Source organism: Bos indicus x Bos taurus, chromosome 19 (assembly GCF_003369695.1).
Source record: "Bos indicus x Bos taurus breed Angus x Brahman F1 hybrid chromosome 19, Bos_hybrid_MaternalHap_v2.0, whole genome shotgun sequence".
NCBI classification, from domain to species: domain Eukaryota; kingdom Metazoa; phylum Chordata; class Mammalia; order Artiodactyla; family Bovidae; genus Bos; species Bos indicus x Bos taurus.
In genome coordinates, this window is record NC_040094.1 from 19,229,861 (window position 1) to 19,256,133 (window position 26,273).

The 26,273-nt window shown below is 37.6% G+C and overlaps 1 protein-coding gene across 4 annotated transcripts in view; it reads right to left on the reverse strand.

Annotated features, from left to right (window-relative positions):
• SUZ12 (SUZ12, polycomb repressive complex 2 subunit) overlaps nt 1-14,551 on the reverse strand; it is a 39,399-nt gene extending 24,848 nt beyond the window's left edge. The window contains exons 1-5 of one of the 4 annotated variants that reach the window (XM_027519077.1): nt 14,360-14,548; nt 14,013-14,099; nt 11,646-11,692; nt 11,497-11,561; nt 7,188-7,256 (exon numbers count right to left, since the gene is read on the reverse strand). In XM_027519077.1, coding sequence (XP_027374878.1) covers nt 7,188-7,256; nt 11,497-11,561; nt 11,646-11,692; nt 14,013-14,061 — 230 coding nt within the window. In that variant the 5' untranslated portion in view covers nt 14,062-14,099; nt 14,360-14,548. Of the gene's footprint in view, nt 1-7,187; nt 7,257-11,496; nt 11,562-11,645; nt 11,693-14,012 lie in introns of all 4 variants that reach the window. The other 3 variants (XM_027519075.1, XM_027519076.1, XM_027519078.1) reach the window with 3 other exon arrangements.
• Between the last annotated feature and the right edge of the window lie 11,722 nt (nt 14,552-26,273).

Here is a 26,273-nt window from a genome sequence, read left to right on the forward strand (position 1 = left end):
AGCGCAATAGGAGGTTAAGTGAGATATTTCAAAAGAAGATGTGAGGATGCCTCTATTTTCTAGTGAGATAATCCATGAAAGTGTATGCTAAAAAAATACAGGGTGGGAGTCCTGAAGGGCATTTCTAGAACGGTACTAAGAAAAGTAAGCTAGGATATCAACAGACTAACAAAATGACTATGAAGTATAAGGGTTCAAGCAGAGTTAGAAAGCATAAACACACACACAAAAAAAAGAAAGCATAAACACAAAGGAAAAATTAGTAACTGTAACTAAAGTATTGAAAAATTTTTTAAAAATTACATTAAGAGGATCAACTGTATGTAAATGAGCTCAAAGGACTTTTTCCAAGGTGATGAAAATGTTCTATATCGTAATTGTGGTTACAGTTAAACAAATGCATACATTTGTCAAAACTCAAAATATACACTTAAGGTGAGTGTATTATACTGAATGTTAATTATATACCAACTTGATTTTTTAAAAGTATATACACCATGTATAAACTCTACAAGCCATTTTACTAAAAGATAACTAGCGTTTTTCTATAAAAAACTGTTCCGTACACGAAACCTTATAATGCAGAACGGGTGAAACTCCAAAATAAAAACTGAGAAACTGAGAGAAATATTCCACAGTTTCCACATGTTGTAAGATAATTCGTTAGTCACAACCAGCCTATCCTATTCTTAGTTGCTTCAGTTAAACATACATACTAAAGGCCAGGTTAATTTTTCTTAAAACATCATTTTAAATGAATCATTTCTTTCTCCAATTTCCTAATGGGTCCCCAACTGCCAAAACTTTTGTCTAAGTGCTGTCTGTGACATGGTTCCTATTTCTCTTTAGCCCTACTAAAGCCTCATATAAGAAAGTAGAATAGAATGATAAAATAGAGGCAAATTCAAGTTTGAATTCTGGCTCCAGTTATTAGCTATGACCTGGTATCTATAAAACGAAGATTGGGAGGCATGGATGAAAGACTAAAGAATCCATCAAAATACTTGCTTCCCCTTCTACAAAGACCCCATCCCCAATCATCCCAGAGCTTAATTTCTTTGATAAGCACTTGTATTTACCATTTTTTGTCACAATTTTTTCACACGCGTTCTCTTTTAACATATCAGTGTCCTTTGTATCTATCAACGTCTTACAGAAAGGCACTCAACAAATGATTTTCAAAAGGAAAGATTTTTAAAAGGTCAGGGATCAGGACCCATTATATTGTGGTACTTCTAAAATTATTTACATTGTTTTTATAGGAAATTCGATCCTAGGTTCCAACTGTGAAACAACAAAAACACCTTGCATTGATCTACCCAGAAAACACTTTGCTGCTGCTGCTAAGTCGCTTCAGTCATGTCTGACTCTGTGCAACCCCACAGACGGCAGCCCACCAGGCTCCTCCATCCCTGGGATTCTCCAGGCAAGAACACTGGAGTGGGTTGCCATTTCCTTCTCCAATGCATGAAAGTGAAAAGTGAAAGTCAAGTCCCTCAGTCGTGTCCGACTCTTTGCGACCCCATGGACTGCAGCCTACCAGGCTCCTCCGTTCATGGGATTTTCCAGGCAAGAGTGCTGGAGTGGGGTGCCATTGCCTTCTCGGAGAAAACACTTTATATTAGTGTTATTCAAAACCTGGTCTACCCACTGAGATCACTGGAGAAACTTACCATGCCACATGGCAAGATATTGAGAATTAGACTTTAACCATTTTTATAGAAATTTAGCATTGCCATGACATCAAAGTATGTGATCAATATATTTTACAAAAAGTATCCATCTACAAAAGATTGGAAATTAAAAACTAACAAAAAGGTCACCACAGGATGGTTTGAGGCACGGTTTTAAATGGTACATTACAAATTAAATGAGATGGCAGATCCATTCAGCCACCATATAACATTGTTTGAGAAAAGGAATTCCAAATTTCAATTAACCAGTTTAAAAAACAAATTTGGGAATGTGATTTGCTATGCATAATTTCCCCTAGGGGAAAACACTCTCCTAAAAGTAAACACTCTGATATGTGCCTTGAATACAATGAAACAATGAGGCCAAGTTGATCCCTTTCACCGGTGGTTTAGTCCAAGGAAAGAGGACAGTTTTCTCTCCCTTTCTAATTTACCCTTTTCCCTCTCTTGTGGCTAATGTGTCTACATCTTAATTGGTTAAGCTGGATCAGAGGAAGGGAAGAAAGAAACATGTAGGCCTGGTCAAGCCTATCTGGTCTTAGGCAGCACAGAATCCAGCTTAGATGATCAGAATAAAGTATCAGATAAGGATTTGGTTCATCTTCTTGATGTGTTTCCTATTTTTATCTTCTTAGGAAGAAAGCAATATGGCAACAGGAAACTAGAGGAGGAATGTGAAATTTGGGGATAAGATTTTAAGCACAAGTAATTGACAAGTATCTGACATTGTAAAGCAGTCTGCAGAATAAGGTTAAGTAAATTTAAATTTATAAGAGATGAATATTTTGAGATGAGATTCATGTAGGAAACTCAAATTTTAGGAGTAGACAGATCCCACAGAAGGATCAACATTTTTATGCAGGAAAGAAACCAAGATTAGCGCCTCAAATTTCTACACATTAATCTGACAGTGGCAGGTTTAAGACTTCATTTCTAGACTCATGGCTATACGACCTCAAAACAGGTCAAGTGTGATGATAAGCTAAGTTACATTTAATGTTATGATGTAAACATTAAGATGACTAGCATTTCTTATTAGTATATTGCTTCACACTGTAAACTGTGTGTATCAAGCTGTTTTTAAAAGATGTTTATTTTCCTTAAGACTTAAGTAAAAAGCCGCTGTATTCAGAAAAAAAGTCAATAAAGATATGATTGTTTTGGGGGAAAAAAATCTGTTTTCAAATACCTAGATTTTAAGAATCATATATGATTAGTGGTGAATGATAAGGCACCTTCAGAAGTACATAGGTACAAAGAAATTCACGGCCCAGATTCTAAAAAAGGAACAATTAAAACTTAAGTCTGAAAAGATGTTGATATGTAAACAACTTCAAAACTTATAATCAAGACAGAATTGTTAAAAAAAGAGAGAAAGGGGAGGAAGACATCAGACCCTATTATGGTGGAAAAAGACATAATCAACTTAAGAAGCAGCTTGAAGTTTTAAAAATGCAGCTAAACCTACAAAAGAGGTGGCTAGAGTAACACCATTAATGCAATACATCTATTTAAAATAATTTATAGCTTTCTTAGCATAACGACCAACAACCTTAAATAGCCTACAAGGTCCTGCATTATCTGGTCATGGCCATCTGCTCTAGTCTCATCAAATGTTATCTCTCTCGTCAGCTACACTGCCCTCAAATGATGTTACATTCCCTTTATCTAGAGTCACCTACCTGCTCACCCTCTATCTTCATTCTACTCCTATATTCATGTTTGAAATCTCAGCTTCTTCCTTCAGGGAAGCTCTCATTGAACATTTCTATTCCCAAATTAGACTCTCAAACAAGAGCTGGTTCTCCTGCCTCATACAGCCATAGTTTCCCTATGTGTCTACTTTTACTTCACAGCACTTATATTTATTATACGATTATGCCTTTTTCCCTAAATGCTGATAAACTCCAGAAAGGCAGGTCTTCATCTGTTTCGCTTACCATTATATCTACTAGGTCTTAGTAAAGTGTCTGGGACATAGTACATGAAGGAAATGGGAACCCCAGAAAAAAATAGATCCAAATTTTGTTACAGTACAAAAAGATGATAAGAAAAGGAAGATTATTAACTCAAAAGTTTAGGCTGTAATAACAACAACATAAAGTGATGGAAGGCACCTTTTCAACCTACTAAAAACATAGGCTTGGAAATATACCTAGTAGATGTTCTCCTTCAGTTATCTTTGGAAGGAATTTCTCCAGCTACTAACAGGACCAGGAATGGAAAATGATTAAGTGGAAATGCTTCTAATTTGACCACAGGAAGTATTTCTGGAAGCAATTCCAATTTGGAAATCTTTTCATGCTACCTTTCAGTCAGTGGAGATGCACTTAGAAGTCAGGAGTTGTGACTAGAGAATTCCCAAACTGGTAGGATTAATAGCCCAAGAGACTCCCTGGGATCCTGCTAAAACAGACTACTACAGAAAGATCAGAGATTTATACCAATGAATCGTAGTGCTTGGTCAAAACTCAAAATTCAAAATCCACAATATACCGGCAAGTCAGAAACAAGAGATGGAGAGGACAGAACAAAGTATTATATCACAAATTCTAAAAAGAAAGACATTTTAAATATACATAACCACACCAGAAGAGCAAGAAAAGATTAGGAAAAAATAGATACTAGAGATGTGACCACTATGAATTTCTAAAATTTGCTAATTGCTATGGAGTTTGCAAAAGCCATGGTACAACAAAAGAAATAATCTTCATAGTTGGTGGGTATTACTATTGAGTTTTAAGGTTACAAATGCAACCCTGATCTACTGTCACAAATTGACTGATACCTTAAAGAAGTGAAAACCATGAAATGTCCCATGTTTCTTTTATTCTATCAGCTTCTCCTCTAATAAATTTCTGCCATTATCTGTGACAAGTAAGATAACTGTAGAGTTAAAGTACAAAAAACCAAGATCCTTCAACACCAACTTCACTTTGCACAGATAATGCCAGGAATTTGGTTTTCTTTTTAAGTCTCTACAACTGTGATAAATAGATCAGGGATGTGACTGTTCTAACCTTTGGGCTGTAGTACTACAGTATCTGGGGTATCTCAACAGTCTCCTGGAACTTTGCGGAATGAAATGCATTGGGTTTGAGAGTGGAGACATTAAGATTGTTGAAGTACTGAAAGAACATGAGTTCCAATGGAATCTATCCAAACTATAGCTACTGAACAAATCCAGGATCCAATTAAACTGAGTAAGAGCTTTATGTTTAAGATAGTACAGAATAAAAATATAGATGGGAGATACTTTATTTGTAAATGATTTAAGATTTTAATGTCTACTAATTAATTTCATGGAACAACAAAGATTTACCTTGTTCTCCCGTAAGAGACTTTGACAATAGATCTTGCAAGCAAGGTTTTATAGTGCTGACATTATATACTGCTGTCTAGGGAACTTAGAATCCTATGTGATAATAAAGTTTAGTAGAATGGCAGGATTATGCCTAATTCGAGATGCAAAATACATTGAAGGAATTTAGTAACATAGGGCCTTGCGGGTAAACTTAAAATGAACCAATTTCTCAGTTAATTTTAGTGACTCTGGGAGCAACAATGAGACATTCATAAAGATGGAGTGTATGTGTGGCGTGGGGGGTGGGGGTGGAACATCGAGTACAGTAATTCAATACCTCATGGGCCTGAAGAGCCTTGCTGAGTATTAAGCAAGCATGGTCAGCTCCAACACTGATAGGTCTGTTTAAAAAGATCTTGGGGAGCTGAAATGACCAACTCACTGGTCCCAGTTAGATCCTAGACTATTTTCAAAATTACAAGCAGGAATTCTATGCAACTCTCTGAAGTTTCTGTGAGTTGGTCAACAATACCCGTTACAGTACTGGCAGAGTTGTTAAACTCATTGGGTCAAAAGGAATATAATTATTTGGTGAGTACCAGTATAATAATCTATCTTCGTCACAACACACACTCTAAGAGAAGTTCTGTAATATTTATCAAAGCCAAGGTCACAATGAGATGGTAGTCACGTTTAGCAGTGATGAAGGTAGAACCTTGATGGGGGAGATGAAGAAATGTTCAAGTTTTCTTCTTTTTGTTTTCACTCTTCCTTCTCACACAAGCCTCAGAAGACCTGAGGGCAAACTATTAAGGTGTTTAGGAGAAAAGAAGAGAGGATGTATGGTCAGGCTCTGACTACAGCTTCATACTTTAACTACAAAAGGCCCAGAGGGTCCCAAAAGATCTTTCCAGGGCAGGTGAACAGATAGGATTTGGAATAGAAATTCAAGCAAAGAACAGAGGGTGCATGCACTGAGCATATTTTCAGTCTATATAAACCAATACTACAAGGTATTTCTTGGGCAGTAATCAATTAGGTAAAGATTTGGGATCTCAGCTTCTAGAATGAACCATCAAAGTTTATTTACAAATCAAGACTGCCTAGATAGGAAAATATAAGTTACGCTTCAGTCCTACAAGACTGCAAACATTTTTTAAATGAGATTAAAAAAAAATTCAAATAATAACCGAACCGAAAAGACGAACTTAAAAGCAATTACAAAAATGACATCTCTTAGTCACAAAAACGAGATACTATAAATAAAACATCATTGAATTAACGTACATCCTATCTAAATTGGTAAGGTATGATTTAAAACTTCAAGAGAAAACGAAAAATCCATGTGGCAGTTTTCTCAATTCCATTTTTTAAAAAATCTAGTATTTTTAGTTCTACATTCTCCCCTAAAAGTAGTCAATGAATAAACAAATACCACCCAAGTCCCTGTTTCTCTTTAGAATAATACTCAACTTTCTTTACTTATCAAAGAGTAAGTAGATACCTACCGTCTAGGATTGGAAGCATCTGTCTAGCCTAGGGAGATATTAAGCTACTGGGAACATTTAGGGATTAATTCTGGGAATCGTATTTGAAAATACACATTAAGGTTCTGTCCAAAAGGCCAGGTTTCTGAAACTATCATGTGATAAATACATTTCAAATATAAATGACAGTTAAGAATATTTTGTCTGAAGGACGTCAATAAGAGGAAGGATGAAAAAAGGAAAAAAAGTGCCTCTCTCAGAACTGTAGATGATTCCTTAGTAAAGATGTGATCGTGTGAAGCACTTGGCACAGCACCTCAAGTACAGCTGAGTATACCATAAACATGAGCCTCCATCTTTCTTCAGATGAGGTAGCAGGATTAACACTAACTGCAAAAGTTACAGAAACTTTGATTCAAAATGCAAGAAATTGTAGTAGAGAAAAATAATAATGAATAGAACTGCCTTAGAAAACAGTGAGTTTCCAGCACTGGAGATATTCAAGATAAGGCTTAAGAAGGGAGTCTCTGCCAGGGAGGCTACAGAAGTAATCCCTGATTTGTGTATGAGTTTGGATCAGATGACTTCTAAAGTTCGCTCTAACTCCTTACAATATTGAGGTGATCAAAATGAAAATGATCACTGTACTTTTTCTTTTTTCCTCAAATTTGTCACTTAATGTAAACTGATAGGTTATCTTACCTATGAGATTCTTGCTCTCCTTTCATTTTCTCTACTTTTGATAACATATCATCAACTTTAAATGTTTTCCTGGAAGAAACAGATAAACAAAATAATCACTTCTCAACTGGGAAAAACAAACAGATTATACTTTATTGTCACTATAATAGGCAAACTGGGTATGTGATTTTTATTTTTAATAAGATAAATTATGGATGGTTAGCCATAACAATGAATACTATTGAGACAGTGTATATAATAATACAGCAAACAAGCCTTCAAGTCCCATTTCAAAGGCTAACTTTTCTATGAAACCTTGGGTAATTAATCCAAAACTAGAGGGATTTCTCCCTACCTATGGAACTTGGTGTATACTTATTTTGACATTTAGTCTCCTAAATGTGAAACTTGAATAAATATTTTATTTCTATTAGATTATAAGTTCCTAAAGGGCAGAGATTCGTCTTCTTCAAGGAAAGCCACATGGTGCTTGGCATGTTGCCTTAATCTTGGTAGGTGCCAAGCATCTGTCGGACTGAGCCAAACAAATGCAAATTATGTATATTTTGAAACATTCATATTTCTATTAAGTAACCTGACAAATATGGATATTCCATAAAACATATGAAGTATAGTAAAACACCCTCAAAGATGAGCAGCAATGGCTAAAGTTAAATATGTCATTGTAAAGAGATGGTTGTCACCATCATGAAAAAAACTTTGAAGTTTAAAGGACATACCATCAAATCATAACAAAATCATCAGCTTTTTCACTTAATAAGTTTAAGAGAAAAAAGTAGTTTTCCACAAAATAGAAACTTAAATTAAGAATAACCACGCCCTCAGTAAGCAATTTAAGAATGAATGGATTCTAAAATAAGCCTCATCTTCTTAAGGTAATCTACTATTTACATTTTTTAGAGGCTAAAAAACTAGACTCATATATGTTAATGGAAAACAAGTATTTCTTATACTCCCTTCAAATTTAGAACTCAAAAAGGTTCATGCATTCCACATAAATTAGTTTGTAAAGCTTGAATTCAGATACTAGAAATTACTAATATGCTCCTTCCTCAAAAACGGCTATTGTACCCTATAATAAAATATCAGCAGAGAAATGGTGATGCAAATATATCATAGCAAAACACTGATAGGAAGAATAGAATTGATATAATCTATATTTCAGATGAATAAATAGCCTCCATTAACAAAAGGTCTTTTTTAAAAAAGCTTCTCTCTTTACCTTTAGAGTTACTGAAAACCTCAATATTAAAGTTTCATCTGATAAAGTATAGGAAGAAGTTCTTTAAGAAGGATGGCAATACATTTTCAATCTCCATAGATAAGAGAGAAGAAAGAAGAAAAACCTATGATTCTTTTAGGCTAGTTACAAAGAACTTTTCAGTATAAATACTGAAATGTACTACTAAGGAGGTTGTAAAGTTTCTGAAAACTTTTAAGAATAAAATGTTTATCTTTGTGTAACGATTAAGAAGAAACCTTGTCTGTGGGAAGAAAAGTTAAGACTGTGGGTCACAAGGTTCATCTCTTCCAACTTTATGGAGACTGTACATAGGAGAACTGACTATTAACAACCATTTGAAATAGGTTAGATCATACAAGCAACCCAGCATTCCTTAGGATAAACAAAACAAACCATATAGGCAACTACAGAAAAGCAGCCTCACCTCCCAACACCAAGTATTTCTGTTTTTTAGAAAGGTGCTGCTACTCTAGCTCAGATTTAACAAGGGATATAGTTATCAAAAGGTCATTAAAATGGAGAATATTATTAAAATTCAAGAAATTTCAGGAAATTTTGGAGGGAGGATTCAGAAGCAGCTTGCATGAAACCTAGTAAAATGGGCTCAATAAGACACCCTTCTCTCCTCACCAGTGTTTCCACTGTGCCAGGGTAGTGGCAGCCTATAAAATCTGAATACCTCTATGAAGTGCAACGAAAGTAAAAGACTTACAAATATACTAGATTTACTCTTACACCTGCATGTCAAAAGGAGTGATAAGTATATTCCAACAATGAATATTATGTTGTTGTAATGGTACAAAAGGAGTTCCCAAAACATGGTGAGTAAAGGGATAGTACTAAAAGCAATTTTGTAAAAGCAGTTTCAAGAACACTGTGAACAAAGACCACAATCACTGGGCTAAATTTGTCACCTTCCAAATTCACTAACTACTTTGAAAAAGACAGCACTCATTTGAAGATATTAAGTTGTAGTATAAGTGTTAAAAATGAGTCAGTGTCTTATACAGGCCAAGCATGCAACAAAAGAATAAAGTGATTCCTAACGCATTTTTACATGGAAAATAGACTAAATGGAATGTGTATGTCTCTTGGCTGGCAAACTGCTTAGAATCTGTCCCAAAAGACAATTTTTTACCTACGGGATACTAAATCAAGAAAATTCACTTCTACTACCAAATTTTTAAAATGGCTTCCACTCATTAGAGGACAAGAGAAATGAATCCCACAGACAGTCTAATAAACAATTATGATGTATTCTTTAATCCACTTATAGATTAACCCAAATTTACTTTTAAAGAACTTTATCACTTTAAAATCATATAGCATTCTAGATGATAACTGCAGTAATTTTTTTTTTGGGGGGGGGCCACATGGCAGCATCCAAGATCTTAGTTTCCTGATCAAGGATAGAACCCATGCCCCCTGCAGTGCAATTGCAAAGTCTAAGCCACTGGATGGCCAGGAAAATCCTCTAGATGATCTCATTTCCATATTAAAAATATTGAAAGAAAAATTTACTACTTAATAAAATCCTCCTACTTTTATAGAGTAAATCAAGGGTCTGCAGATTATGGACCACTGGCCAAATCCAGCCTACTGTCTGTTTTTGCACAGCCTATAAGCCAGAATGCTTTTTACAGATAAACATTTCCAAGTGATTTGGTAACAGAGAACTCTAAATCCCAATTATGTTAAATACTATCCCCTCACTCCACTTTGCAAAAATAAAAGAATTCCACATTTCTTACTAGTAGGCATGTATTATAAAACACTGCAGTAGGGAATTCCTTGGTGGTCCAGTGGTTAGGGCTTAGTGCTTTCACCACCGAAGCCTAGGTTTAATCCCTGGTGAGGGAACTATGATCCTGCTGGCCATGTGGCCAAAAAAAAAAAAAAATACACTGCACTCAATCATTATATTTTGAATTTCATCAAAAATTCGTTGACATATGTTTTTCTTTTTTGTATAATACCTATATACTACCTAACATCCTCAATTCTGTTTACCGGACCACAAAGCCTAAAGTATTTACCATCTGGTCCTTTACATAAAAAGTTTCCTGAACCCTGGCATGGAGTAGACAGGTAAAGAATTGACATATTTAATTCTGCTGCCTAGTCTATCGCTTTCTTTCTAGTTATTTACAAATCTGACAGTTTTCACTAGTTAAATACATGTGCAGGCGTGCGCACAATCGCGTGTGCATGATCTCTCTCTGGATCCAGAGGGATTATCAAAAGACAAATGGTTTTAACATTTCAATCCTTCAAAATACATCTAGATAGATCTACAAAACTGAACTATGTCTTACCATAAAAAACATTGATACTTACTTAGTAACCAGCAGGAGTCTCCAAAGGAGTTTAGTTTCAAAGTTTACTGAAAAGCTTAATGGTTTTCCTAAGTCAAGACTATAACAATACCAAATGCTTAGTAAAGGTTCTCTCCTTTAAAGTTTTGTTCACTTGATATGCTCAATAAATAATCATGGGCACAGAACAAGAAACTAGCATTCCATAATTATATACGGTTAAATGTTAAAAGTAAAAATAAGTTCTCTGACACCTCTAGATTCCACTTTAAGACTAAGTAATTAAGATTAAGAAGTTTTTAAAGACATTCCTCCTACTGACTTCAGAAGTATTTCCCTTTTAATAAAACAACCACCAAAAATATAAAATGAGATTTCTTTATTGTTAGAACATAAAAGAAATACTCAGACATTAACTGGTAAACTTATGTATCAAAGATAAGTTCCCATGAGCCCTAATTTAGTAAATATTTAAATCAACTCCAACCAAACTTGAAAAAAACTATTAGCACAGAGCAAAAACATCAGTCAGTAAAATCACTTCATTTACTTCACTACTAAATCATTTCTATCAGGAATAAACTGGCAATCAACTGGGATTTACAAAAGTGGTACTTAAAAAGTTGCTTTGCAATCAATTCAATTACTCTTTCACCTCAGTTTTCATATTTAACCTTTCATTAGAGATCATACTTTAAAACAAAATTTTAACATGGTTTGATCAACTTGAAATAAGATTCATAAAATGTACCTTTTGATGTTTGTTCTGGAGTTTCGATGAGACATGTAAGTAAGAGTTCTATGCAAAAATATTGGCTATAAAAAAAGTTAAAATATTCAAATTAAATAGATGAAATTCTAGGAAAAAAATAATGCTGATGAATTTTGTTGATTACTTACCGCTATAAGATTTCGTGTTCGAAGAAATCTATAGATCTGCGTTGGTTCTAGGTAACAGAAACAAAATCCAAATGTTATCTAAATTCACTCATTACTTAAGTTGTTAAGAAAATACCAACCCAGGCCATGTTATAACCAATATAAACTAATCACCTATATGAAAATCATGTACTGAATATTTACATCAAGAAAATTAGTATGCACAATTACATTAAATGACATTCAGTCTACAACACACATTCACAAAATTCATCTACATTTATTTTAAATTTAAGGTACTCTATAATCTTGTTTTTAAGCCTTGCATATCTAAGGCAGCTATTTTTAAACGAGTTTGTATGCAGAACTGCAGAGAAGTAGTTATATTCATTTAACTTAGTTAATATAAACTATTAATAACCCATCTCTTTCTAAAAAGTAGCTAAAATGAGATAGTTGGATTCCGTAAAAGAACTCCATATTGATGCCAATAACAAAAATGAAATGTTCACTTTTTAATTGGTCTTTTCAAAAGTCTGTCCAGTAGTCAACTTAAACAGAATACAACTGTTACCCAGATAGATGTCCCAATACAGATATGAGCAAAATTAGTCCTGAAATCTAAAACACAGATCAGCTAAAATTTTCATTGAATTTATTTCTAGCTATAGTTGAAGTTTCTATTTTGCTCAAGTAAATATTACCTCAGTATGTAAATACTATCCTAACACATTTTTAAAGTAATAGATTCCCAGAATGTTTTTAATTCTGTTTACGTAAATGTGTTACAAAGGACGTAGGTTATAGATAGAAAATATTTTTATACACAAATACCATAATACCAGTTACATTAATGACATGTTAGTAATATATTTCTTTAAATAAAGCAGTATAAAAATGACTATTAGTAAATACATCAAAGCATATACACGTCTCAGAAACTAAGATCAATATTAGAGAAGAATCAAGTTGTTCTGTGACCAAATCTTTTTTTTTTTCCAAATCTAACTCTTAATGACAGTTCATCTCTACAAAGCAGACTCATCAGAAAGCAAGATAGATAAAACTCTTCGAGGATTTCTCTCCTCATAATGTTTAGAGAGAATTTTTTAAAATTTCCACTCAATCTTTAGTTAGCTAAGTTTTAGTCTCAAATAAACTAAAAGGAGATGAGATGTTTTAGAAAGAGTACAAACATGTATGTTTATTGTCATCACTGTGCTTTAATATTTCCAATTGAAAGCCTCTACAGATTTCTGAAACTGTATTAAGGAAATGCGAGAATAATGTAAATCTCTCTCAAGCAGGTTCAATACTCATTTCAGTAAAAACTGAAATTCCTTGTATTAAATTTCAATTAGAATTTCATGAAGCACTAATGAGAGAGAATGAAAGAAGGGTATTAAACAATGTAATACATCTTTCCAAGCACAGCTGATACCATGCCCTTAACATATGCCACGGAAAATTGTAAATAAAGACATTGAGTGGTAGAGTTGAGTTTATTCAAGTATCTGTAAGACATCTAGCTGTTAAATATCATCCAGATACAACATCCACACCAAAGCAGAGAGAAAACAACCAGGACGTAATATTCATTAAAGAACAGGGCAGGTTACTCATAGTCATGCTGTTTCTTACAAATTCTATTGTTTGTTTCCAGACACCTTGCCCCCTTCCTAAATTAAGTCGTAGCTCTGCCCTCGAAACAGACCTTAAAAACAGAAATTGACATCAGAAAATGTTCTGAAATGAAGACAAACACAACGGGCAGAATTCCGAAAGCGTGTCTAGAGAAGTGAGTTGCTTAAGCACTACCTGTCTCACTTTACGTCCCCCTTAAATGGGTGGAAAGATTTGAAAGGTTTAGAGCATCAAAAGGTGCCCTGTTAATGTGCAGTACCAAGTTCTTGCGAAGGCATTTCAGACTGACAATTTGGTCGATTTTACTGCATTCCTCTGTTCACAGGCTTAATTTTGCTCCTCTGAACCTACAACCGACAGCCTTGTACTTCTGGAGTACGGAAGGCATGAAAGAAAGCAAGAACTCGTCCTGTACCGCAGATCCAACTGTACAGTTCAACCGTGACCTCCTCACCTAAAAGCAGCCTGCTCTTAACGCGGGGCCCCACGGCCTCAGCTCGCGTGTAAACCTTTTGGGGAGGCACGAACCTCACCTGGAGCCCTTAGCCTATCTCCCCCAAAGCCCCTAGACTTCGAGCCCCCGTGAGCCGTAACCCCCGAAGGCGGAACAGCCCCCTCAATTTCGCCCTCCACTCCCGAATCAAACCGACTCCAGGAGACGAAGGGGGTCCCAGCACGAGTGTCCCGGCCCCCTAACGCTGCAAGAGTGGAGATTCCTGCCCTCAAAGCCTCCAACACACTCACTCTCAAAGGCCTGGAGGAAAAGCTCGTGGTCAGCCTGGACGTGCTCCATTTTCGGCTTCTTCACCGGTAACACCGCGGCCCCCGCCGCTGCCGCCGCGGAGGAGGAGGAGGAGGCCGAGTAACTGCCGCCGCCTCCACAGCCCCCGCCACCGGATTTGCCGCCCGACGCCGTCGCCGCCGCCACCGCCGCCGAACCCCCGAAACCGCCTCCCCCGGACCCCGCGCTGGGCCCCGAGCCGCCCCCTCCCCCACCGCCGTGCTTCTGAGGCGCCATCGCGGTTCCTGCCTCCTCCCCCCGCCAGCTACCCGCCGGGCGGCCCCGGAGAGTAAGCGCCTGCAATACCAACCGCTCGCCCCAGCAGGCTCCGGCGGACCGAGGGGGGAAGGAGGAGAGAGGGGAGGAGAGGGGAAGGGAAGGGAGGAGGAGAGGAGGGAAGGAGGGAGGAAAAAAAAAAAGTGTCTCCTCCTGAGAACCCCGCTCCGCTCGAGAGACCGCTCACCCTAGCCTGGCCTCGCTCCGCCCACTTCCCCCGCCCGGCGCTCTGATTGGTCGGCGGGAGCGCGCGCCGCCCGGCCGCCCAGCCCGTTGGCCCGCGGATTCCCCCGTCAGTCACGCGGAGGCGCTTCTCGCGGAGGCGCGGCTTGGTTGGCCCGTGCGCGCTGCCGATCGCGGGCCCGGCCGCCTCTTTGAACTGAATTCGCGGGAAAATTAGGGGTCGGAGCGGCCTTCCTGCTGGCCCCGGTGCATTCTGGGGAGAGAGGGACCCAGCGAGCGGCTTAGGGAGCCGTTTCTCGCCTTCTGAGCGTCGTCAGTTGCCGCCCCCGGGGTATACAGGACCCCTGAGGAGAGGCGGGCCTCTGAGGAACTGGGGGGCGAGGGCCCTGTTAAATGAACCGAGATCCTTGCTGGATCGTCGAGTCTCTAACTTCACAGGAAGGGGCCTGCCTCGGGGTTGGGTCGGGTCGGGTCGGGTCGGGTCGCTTCTGGTCTAAGGGGCTAGCAGGGCGGGGATCGCTTCCCTGGTCCCCTCGTCACCACGTGCCTCAAGGCGCCCTTGGCCGAATCCCACCCAGCGAGACTCAGAGAGGACTGGGGCAGCCAAGGGCTTGCGGCTGCTGCTCTTTCGAACGCCGCAGGGCTCCACCAAAGGGAGCGATTTCTAGGGAGCTTGAATGTCCAAAAATCAAATGAAGAAAACGATTTTCTGAAGGTGCGGTGAAGCTTCAGGATGCTTACTGAGAGAGGTTGTGGCTTCTCAACATGTTAGAAGTAAAACCTAGATATTTGATCCCCGGACACCAGAAGAGTTGTCAGAGGGACAAACTAGATGATTTTTTAGAAGTATCTACACCCATCTTGAGAATCTACTCATTTTGCGCTCAAAAACTGTAGAGGGAATCCGGTGTTTCGCCTGTCTCTTTTAAAAAGAGATGCGTAGGCCCGATTCAGGCTTCCGGTCCGGACTGGTTTGGAGTCGAGCTAATACTCCGAGATTTGAATTTCAGGTTGGGCAATATGATCTCTAAGGACGTCCTTCCAGTTGAAATCCTGTGGTCTTGTATTACATTAAAATGAAATATTATCTTCGAAAATTGCAATCTATAAACACAGATCCATTTCATACTTCCAATTATATTTTTTAAATGCTTGCGTTGGGCCCTTTATAGTTAATTTCAAAATGCTGTTTACGAAGCAGGCATCTTTGGAATGGTTATTTAAATAACCAAAGCGCTTATTTTATCAATGCATTTTCTACTTAAGAAAGTGAGCTCTGCAGGTTTTGCATGTAGTATAAAATTTGGCATTTCAGAAACACATCCAAAAGTAGGTATACCTGTTGCTGGTTTTTAAGTAGTCTGTATTTTTAGTCAGACAAAAAGTTCAGAATGCTGTCCTGTGTTATACTGTTCTGTACTCAGTATTTTTTTGTTTCCCCCTGCCAAAATAAAGAAGAGATTTTGTTTTGTTCTTTAGATTTCTGAAATAACCCTTTCCTGAACTGAGAGGCTTGTGGGGTATTAGATCTTGCTAAACTGCTCATCTTTAGCTTTACAGGGTTAGAAAATGAAGTTTCATCAATTCATTCAAGGTCTGGAGTACTAAGCATACTAAGCAAATCACAAAATATCAAGTTATAAGCCTAAAGGCTAAGAGTAAATATAACTGACAAAATTACCCGTCTTCATCATTTAGGAGAATAGGGTTCTCCTTTTGAAGGGGAGGGTGGAAATACAGGTAGAGCCAAAGAGGTTATTGTAAATTTTCAGTGAATAGAGAAATGGAACCAAAGGATTTAGGATGTTGCTAAAGGGTATTTCCTTTAAGAATGCGATGGTATAGCATTCTAGGCTTCACCCTGGGCGTAGTTTTAATGTACAGTAGCTAACCAGTATTGATGATGAGAATCAAAGCTATTCATGCTATGGAAGAGTTGTATAACACATTCTCACTTTTTGTATTCTCCTTTGTCCAGAATGTATGTAGCATACTAAAAAATCCTTAAAACCTCGAACAAATTAGAATTAATTAGGGGGTTATCTTGGTCACATTACTATCTTCTTAATCAGATTATGTTCCATAGATAAAATGTTAATAGATCACCTCAAGGTTGGTCACTTCTGTGACTAGGTTGTTTTGTTATTTTTTAAGTTTGGTGTGGCAACTGTTTTTGAGACTGGTGATGCCAATTCACGGTCAAAGACAGGTATGTATTTAGTTCCCGGCCTCACACTGAATTTGAATTGCGTTCAAGGGTTTTGTTTGTTTTGGCTTTCATGCATATTTGGAATTGGTAAGCCCCTAAAAAGCAAAGGCCACTAACCTTTTCTTTTATATTTCCTAGCACCAGACTAGATATGTGTGCAAGGAAAGAATGGCCATCATATTGACCTTTATAGCTGTGAGTATTCTTTTAGGTATGTTACCTCAATTTGTCATAATGATCCTATGAAGCTGGCATTATTTTCATTTTACAGAAGAGAAAATAGGCTCAGAGAGGTTAAGTCACTTGCTCATTTAGTGGCAGAGCTGTGACTCGGACCCATCACTTTAAGCATTGAGTCTATTAGAGTAAGCCAATAAGAGCCATATCAGAAGAAAAAGAACGTTTAAGTCTCACTTTGAGGGAACTAAAGTTGTATTTGCTGACATGTTCTGAAAGATATATAATCAAATTTGATTTTTAAAAAGGAATGGCCTCCAACGTAAAAATATTAATAACCTTCCTAATAAAAGTTAGTATGAAAAAATAATTTCAACAGTTCTGTTGGAAACTTAAAGTTTGCATATTTTTCCCTTTGTCTAGAAAAGAAAAACATAAGAACCATGGAATATTCACTGTGTATTATGGGGTTTTCATAATAAACCCCTGATTTGTGTGTGTGTGTTTATCTAGGCTTAACTAGATATAATAAGGGTGGTAGTAAGGCATAGTTAGAACCCCTGGGACAAAAAGAAACTTGACACTAATAACCTGAGGGAGGAGAAACCACCTGAGACACAGTGGAAATACCTAAACCTGAATTTGGGGAGGCCTATAACTGAAGATAACTACTATGTCCATTTGTTTTAAACTGTGGGACAAGTGATTTTATGTTTAATTTTAAGCAAAAGCAGGAGTGAATTGAGATTTATTGAGCATTCTATCCATACAACAGTTGTAAAACTGTTATTTACTATTGTTAGTCTCTTACACACAAGTAATTGAATCTCAGAGAGATTAAGTCACTCTCTCACCATCCCACAGCTTTTAAGTGGGCAAGCTGAGATTTGAACCCAGTTACAGGGAACTCAAAACCCCATGTGTTTTCCAGTAAAACAAAGGTATCCAGGCTGTCATCTTGGAAGACCCAGAGTTTCAAAAAGCAAGCGTAGGCTCTACTTCCCCATTCATCTGCAATCAGGGCTGTTCTGCTTCTCTGTGTTCTGTAATTTCAAAGATAATGGATCTGCTTGCTCAAGAAATATTTTTTGAAAACCACTGCATTACTCTCTGCTACCTTCCCAAGTCTGATAATGAGGAACAATGAGCTAAAATGGCACTAATAATGTGGGCTATATTCACCTCAAAATTTGACACCATGAAAAACATGAGTATGCTAAGAGTAATGAAGTTTACTAATAGTAGTGAAACATAGATGAAAAAAAATCTGTTTCTCACTCATGTCCTGCCCAGAAAAAAAAATTTTAATCTTCTTGCTTTTGTTATCCTTTATCTTTGTGTGAACTGATTGTTTCCAAACCAAGTTTCCTCTTTATTTTCTAAGGGGAAGAAAAGCATTACTATGTCACCATCCTTCATAAATAATATCAACAAAACTAGATAGATATTATACCACTTCCATAATAATGCTGTAGTCTGAATTTCCATTTAAAGTTTGTAAGTTCACCTTCATTGTACAATTTCTGATTACCATTGATAATCAGAACAAATTAAGAGATACAGGCCTTTATTTTTAGCTTGTTGTCGTTTTACAGATACTGTTCTTATCTCCCTGAGACAGTTTTCGTTTGACGGGTATATTTGGCAATTACTCTTTATAAATGACTTTGTTATGTGAAAACAAATTTTATAGCTAGAAGAAACTCAGATAGTATCTAGCTTAAGCCTCTTTTTATACACCTGAAGAAGCTGAGTTCCAGAGTTTTATTTGCTAAGATTACACAGGAAGTATATGCTGAGAGAGAATCTATAGGGTTAAATACTTGTGGAAAAGCTGCCTCTTAGCGTCTACATTCAGTTTTATTTAGGACGTTGTATGTTCTTCTTTAAAAAAGTTCTTTTCCACCTTATTCTACTCAGAATTTTATTTCTGCCTGCACACTATCCAATGGAACTAGATCCTGGGGAAACATTGCTATTATTCTTGATTGAGCTAGTTTTTTCTCCTTCATATTCATGGCTTCCTACAAAAACTTATTCATGTGACTAGTTTGAGAAAGTTGCCACCTTCATGGTTAAGCTGAATGAGAGAGATGTCCTGAAGAGACTACAGAATGATTTGGCAGCTGTTTTTGATAGAACAACACAGAGCTTACAAGTTGCCACTGGGATATCTAATACTCTATGTGCCTGCAAGAAATTTCCTGAGATTATAAAAGCACTAGGCAATAGATTTCAGAATTCTGTAACCATTTTTTATCACAGAGGCACTGTAAAGAGAACAATTTGGGGAGTAAGACGAGTAAGACTTCTACTTCATATCAAGATAAATTAACTTTCTGTACTTTGGGGATCAAATTAATACACAGAAGCCAAAAAATTAATTTGGTTGGGCTTTCTTCAGAGAGCACTCTTCGAAGAGAGTTTTCTTAATAGGAGAGAAATGTTTCTGGCTCTATTTCTATTTTTTAAATCTAATTTTCTCCTAGATTTTAAAAGTTTGCAACAAACTTAGGAGAAAGAACATTATACTATCAGTCAACTCTTGACTTGTCATTATTTCACAGTGTGAGTTTGATAAAGTTATTTAAGTTCTCTGGTCTTTGTTTTCTCAAATATAAAATTAAGGATTGATTTAGAATAGTGATTTTTGTCCATAACAGAATCCCTGGAAGTTGAAGGTAGAGCATGTATTATGTGGGAAATCATGTTCAGCATTATAATTTTGTTTTTGAAAGGGAAAAACAAAACTATCTACAGTTCTTATACTATAATCAGTAAAAATAAAGTTCTTTATCAATGACTATATGAAAAAATAGACAGTCTTCCATATACCACATGACACATCTATAATATGTGTTCTTAAGGCACATTTCCCTACAAAGATAGACATGGGTTACAGAGGTAGGAGAATAGGAACTTTTTTAAAAATCAAACTAGGTAAAGAGGGAAACAATCAAGAAACACTGATACAGGTTATTGTTAAAGTTATCCCAGTTCTTTAATTCTAAAAAAAATAAGTGCGCTATACCAAAGTTAAATTCATCCAAATGTCTTTTTCTATAAAATTATAAAACATGGGTTCTACTTTTGATTCCTGAATGAAACAATAAACAAAAGGCAAAAAGTGTTATTTTTTCTCTAATGGAGCAGATAAGGGTTAAAAATTCAGCTCAAAACATGTCAAATAATGTAGAAGAGTGCCAGTAGGAAGGTAAACTATACAATATTTAGAATGGGAAATGAAAACAGGAAAGTTTATGTTGTACTTATCATCTAAGAATATAAAAATTTTCTTTCACCGATAAAAGCAAAAATATCTGAAAAATGCTGAGAATCCAAAAAGATCTGAGCCGCCTGAATTGCCCACAGAAAGGAATGTTAAAAAATAAGTTGATAGGCCTTTTAACAAAAATTCAGTAATTTATTCAACCAATCTTCAATTAATTGTTACACTATGAAGAAAAAAAAAAGAGGCCTGTACAAATTGCTTTTAGGAATTTGTTGAAGCTTTTTCAGGGTCCCAAATGGTCAATTATTTTTAATGTTTCATGGGTGTTTAAATAATATGAATATTTTCTGTTTTGTCCAGAGTTAATCATGTTGGGAATTCCATGGCAGTCCAGGGGGTAGGACTTGGCATTTTCGCTGCAGGGGGCTAGGTTCAGTCCCTGGTTGGGAAACTAAGATACCTGAAAGCCTCCAGTGGTTAAAAAAATACCCTCAAAAAACAAAGTTAATCATCTATGTCTGTCTACTTCTCCATCCGTCATCTAAGATACCACATTGCTTTTAATCCTCATGCGCCTTAGTCTCCTCTAGTCTGTGACCTGTAACAGCTTCTCAGACTTCCCTTGTTTTTGATGGACCTTGACAGTTTTAAACAGTACTGATAATTTATATAATGTTCCTCAATTTGGATTTGTCTGATAGTTTTCTAATTGAGTGGGGTTATGAGTTTTGGGGAGTAAGATCTCGGAGGTGAAATGTCATTTTCATCACTTCATGTTCAGGGTACCTGCCATCAACATGATCGTCATTGATGATGTTAACCTTAATCACCAAACCAACTTAGTATTTGACAGTCTTCTCCGCTCCCATCTTTGGAAGCAAGTCCCCATGTGTAGCCCACACTCAGGTGTGGTGATGGAGGTTGTGGTGGTGAATTAAGCTCTTCTTCCTTGATGGGAGAGTAACTTTGTAAGTTATTCACAATTTCTCTATATAGGAGACTTTTCTCCCTCATCTCTGTATTTTTTCAATTATTTATTTATGGGTGTTTACTTGGATACTTTGGGCTATATCCAATGCTACATTATTTATTTTGTTGTTCAGATTGTTCCTGCTTTAGCCATTGGGGAGATTGGCCCCTTTGATGTGGCCCCATCATTTGTGTTTTGTTTTTAGCAATTTCTTACTTTCTTGTAAGTGTCAGCCTCATCTTGTATATTCCCTATCCTAGTCTTCAGTTCAGTTCAGTTCAGTCGCTCAGTCATGTCCGACTCTTTGCAACCCCATGGACTGCAGCACGCCAGGCCTCCCTGTCTATCACCAACTCCTGGAGTTCACCCAGACTCATGTCTATTGAGTTGGTGATGCCATCCAACCATCTCATCCTCTGTCGTCCCCTCTGTCGTACCAGATGGTCTGGTATTCCTATCTCTTGAAGAATTTTCCACAGTTTGTTGTGATCCACACAGTCCAAGGCTTTGGTATAGTCAATATCAGCCATTTCTCCAAGGAGCTCTGATTCCTTTAAGGGGAGAAATGACAACCAAATCCGCCTGTACAAGGAAGGGTGGCACAGCTCATTGCCCTTCTCAGCAAACATTGGTGAGAGAAAGAGGCAATGAAGTTCTTCCCAGCTCTTTCCTGGCAGAGCTCACCCTCTAAACCAGGAGCTTCCTCTTTAACATGAATCCCCATCATAAGGGGCATGTTTCAGGTTTCTCACGTAAAGGACCCCTGAGAAATTGTAATAATCAGTTATATTTTTCTGATTCTAATGATGTTGCTTCTATACTCAGTTAAAGCAGAGTTCCCTTTTTTCCTCCTTAGAAGCTAGTTTTCATTTCTTGGAAATCTTAAAATTTTACTGAACTGTCTGAGCAGAAGAAGGGAGAATAGAATATATCTTGAACACAGGGAATTTCACTAGAAAACCTGCAAACAGTGTTGGGGAACTTGTTTTATTCTGTGATAAATGTTTCCTGACCCTGTGAATTTGGGAGTATTTCAGAGAGAAGAATGGCAGGTAGCAAGTGGTCTGGAAAGCTGTGAGTCTTGAAGACTTTTTCAAGTGCCTGAGCTACTGAATCCTGCTTCAAACAATACTTCAAACAGAGCCTTTTGTAAAGTTAATAAATGTTCCTTATTTCTCAGGAAAAGGGCTTGCAATGTCAGAGTCCTTCCTACTTTTATATTTTACCTCGTTATATTGATGGCTATACTGCCTGCTCTCCAGTCACACCAGTTTAAGCATTATTCCATGAATATTTCTATAGTTTCTATGTTTGGAATGTCTACCCCTCGTTTCCTCATCAAAGTGCTACACATTTATCACTTTAACTTAGATGTCATCTCTGACATGAAAATATCACCTAATCTTTCCAGATAGAGTAAATTACCCACAGTGTATGGACTTGTCTATCCCATTAGCCAATGTCTGTGCTTTGCTTAGTCGCTCAGTCAGGTCCAATTCTTTGCAACCCCATGGACTGTAGCCTGCCAGGCTCCTCTGTCTATGGGGATTCTCCAGGCAAGAATACTGGAGTGGGTTGCCTTGCCCTCCTGCAGGGAATCTTCATCTTTAAAGCCAACTGTGGAATAAGCATTCAATAAATGTTTGTTGAACTCATTAACAAAAAAATGAACATATCTGCATAAAGTTGCTTCAGGACTGCTTGGTGAACATCTGAACTTGCCCCTAGGCAAATATTTATAAAGTGTTAAGAGGAAAAGACACATTAAAATGGGAGCCAAGCTACCTAGCTTCTCTAATCCTAGCTCAACTAACATCTACATGGCCTTAGAAGTCACTACAACTTTCTGGGCCTATTTCTTTACACAATTAGAAGATTCCACTGGATCAATTATTTTCAGTCTGGAGTGAGATCATAACATCAAATATTTGGGGTCAGAAAAATCTCATCTTCTGATAAGATAATTGCTAATCCTATGACATTCTCTAATTTCTGGGAAGCTTCTTATGGCTTAGTTATAGCTTTCAAGTATACTTCATATGCTGCTATCCTATTGCTTTCACTTATGTTTTACATATTTTCTATGACATTTCTTCTGTTCATACATGTAAATATACTCCAGAAATTTAATACTTTATATTATTTCACATACTTTAATACTCCTGCCTTTCCTATATATTGATAGATTTTTAAAAAATCTATTAGTTCAGTCTAATATTTGTGCACTTAACTGAATTAACCAGCAGTTTATTCTGAGGACATTTCTTATAGAAAAAAAGACTAGGACTCTTCAAAACGAAAACTCCACTTTGCCTTTAGAGCTTGTGATAAGAAAAGTATATAATGCTAAATAAAATTTAAAAACCCAACCCACTAGTAGACCTAGAAGACAAGGAAAGATTTTTTTCTTGGTAGATCCCCCAGGCTGTATTAGTCATCTGTTAGACATTCCTGTAGTATTTTGTCGTTTGTGTTGTACATACCTTTTAAAAGGTACTTATCACATTCATTACATTAGTATGTATTTAAATTTCTGCTTCTCCTACTACACTGGTTAGTACATCAAAGAAAGGAAATGTGTGTAATTCATCCTTGTATCCTCTGCCTCTTTTGCTTAAGACCTTGCCCATAGCAGACACCTGATCAATATTTGTTTGATGAACAAATAAGAAAGGTGGATTGTGAATTGAGCCTTGACTATTGAGGGTGTCAGGAAGCAGAGAAGCAATATAGAGTTTCACTCAGGGGAGTGATGTGATCAGAACTGCATTTAGAAGCTTTACTCTGATTTAATTTTATTATGTTAGAGAGCATGGTTTTTAATTTCGAAGCAATAATTTGCAGGAGGTGGCTAATACTGGTGTGCAAGAGCCAACTGGTGAATCTTGAGGAATTTTGCAATCCATTTGTTAAACACAATCATTAGTAAAAATTAGGTTATGTTATTGTTGTTGTTTAGTCATGTCCGACTCTTTGTGACCCCATGTTCTTTTCTCCCCAACCCTGTAATCCACCAGGCTCCTCTGTCCATGGGTTTCCCAGGCAAGAATACTGGAGTGGGTTGCCATTTCCTTCCCCAGGGGATCTTCCCGACCCACGATTGAATCCACGTCTCCTGCACTGACAGGCAGATTTTTTACCAGTGAACCACCAGGGAAGCCTTGGGTTACATAAGGTTACAACTAAAGATAAAATAATTTGGAAGTGATGAGTTTTGAGTATTACTTCTATTTTTAATATATCTTTAGGCTATATATGGTTATAATTAAAGATATTATATTAAAAATAAAAGTAATATTTAAAACTCATCACTTCCAAATTATTTTGTTATTAACATTTTACCATTATCCATGCTCTTGAGATTATTTGTGTATTGTATATATATGGTAGAAATACTAGCATAATGATACACTACTACGCTTCTCTCCCCAACTCTGCTTTCAGGGGTATAATGTTGGTGGCTTGAAATCAGGCATGGTGGGAATATTTGCACCGAGGAAATGGGCAAGCACTAGCAATGATGGCTCCCCACACCCCTCTTGGGAGAGTTCATTGTTATTTACTGGCACATCATTGTTTAGAAGGCAACATTGACAAAGAGGCAATGAAAAGTTTGGAAAATAGAGTTGAGGAAATTTGCAGACAAAAAAGGAAATGAGAGAATTTGCAGGGAAAAAAAAAGAGAAATGAGAAGTGGTAGAGAAAAGAGGAGAGAATTAGATTTATTTGGAGATCCCAATGTACCAATAAAATGAATTTGAGAAAGTAAAAACAGAGAAAGAAGGGTGGGGATTGAGTGGGATAGAAGATGTGTGTGGAGGGGAGAGATCTAATGAGTAATTGTGCAAGGGACAAAAAGTTAAGGAAGAAATTTTCCAGAACTGAAGGGCAAGAGTTTCTACAGTGAAGGAGTCCTTGAGTATCTTACACAATGAATGAAAAGATGTACATCAAGACATACCGTTGGGCATTTTCAGAAAGTCAAAGATAGAACATAAAGCTTCCAGAAATAATAAAAATATAATAAAGGACAATGGGTCATGGACAAAAGTAAGAATTTCATCAGATGTCTCAGCACTAATGTTGGAATCTAGAAGACAATTCATAGTTGTCTAAGGAAAAATGTCATAAGGAAAAATGAATTCCAACCCAGAATGATATACCCAGACAAAGGATCAATGTCAAATAAAGATATTTTCAGACTTGCAAGATGTCAGAGAAAAATCACCTCCCTTACAGTCTTTCTTCAGGAAGCTAGCAGAAGATGTGCTGTACCAAAATCAGGGAGAAAAACAAGACAAGGAATCCAGTGGGAAACAGGGGACTCACAAAAAAGTAAGGAAAATTCCCAGGATGACGATGAAGGGAAATCCCACAACAGTTGTGGTATTGGCCTACTGAGCAACAGTGAAGACTGGAATGGGAGGAAGATTTCTGAGAAAAAAAACAAAATAGATGTATTCCTTGATGAGTTTGAATGAATGGGGATTTACAGTTTGGGCAGAATATTTGGGGGGAAATAAGTGAGATTTACATAGAAAGCTTAACAAGGAATTGAGACAATGATTAACCCCAGGTACTAGAAAGGAGATATAATCATACTACATTACTCAGACCCATTGCTAAAAGTATTTTCAATTCGTTGTAGGTAAATTAAAAATTGATTTAACCCACAGTATGGGAAGGATAAACCTGTGTGGAGGAAAAGGTATGGAGGTGGTGAGAGGCCGGTAGGAGGATGCCACACTGAGGGGGAAACAGCCCCCCCCCCGCCCCCCCCGTAAAAAAGGACATTTTCCTCCGAAGACCTCCTCAGTCTGAGAGAGGACATGCAAAGGGAACCAGCCAGAAGGGAAAATTGGAGGGCTTGGTGGCGCGGTTCTTCGGAGCAAGGCCGCGGGATGGTGGTCCCCTTCGTCCCTCGAGGGGGAGGAAGAGTGCGACTCTCGACCCCGAACTCTGGAGCGTCTTTCGGGCCGAGTGGCCGGAACCCGGAGCCCCATTGCCCGCCCGGCGCCGGCTGCACCCCGGGCCGCCTCTCGCGGGGAATCCGTGGCCGGGGAGGCTGACGGCCTGCGGGCGCCAGGGGAGGGCTGTCGGGTTGGGCCGGGACTGCGGCGCCGAGTACCCGCCGGGACTTGGTGGAGCGGAGGGCGGCGCCCTGTCCCCGGGCGCGG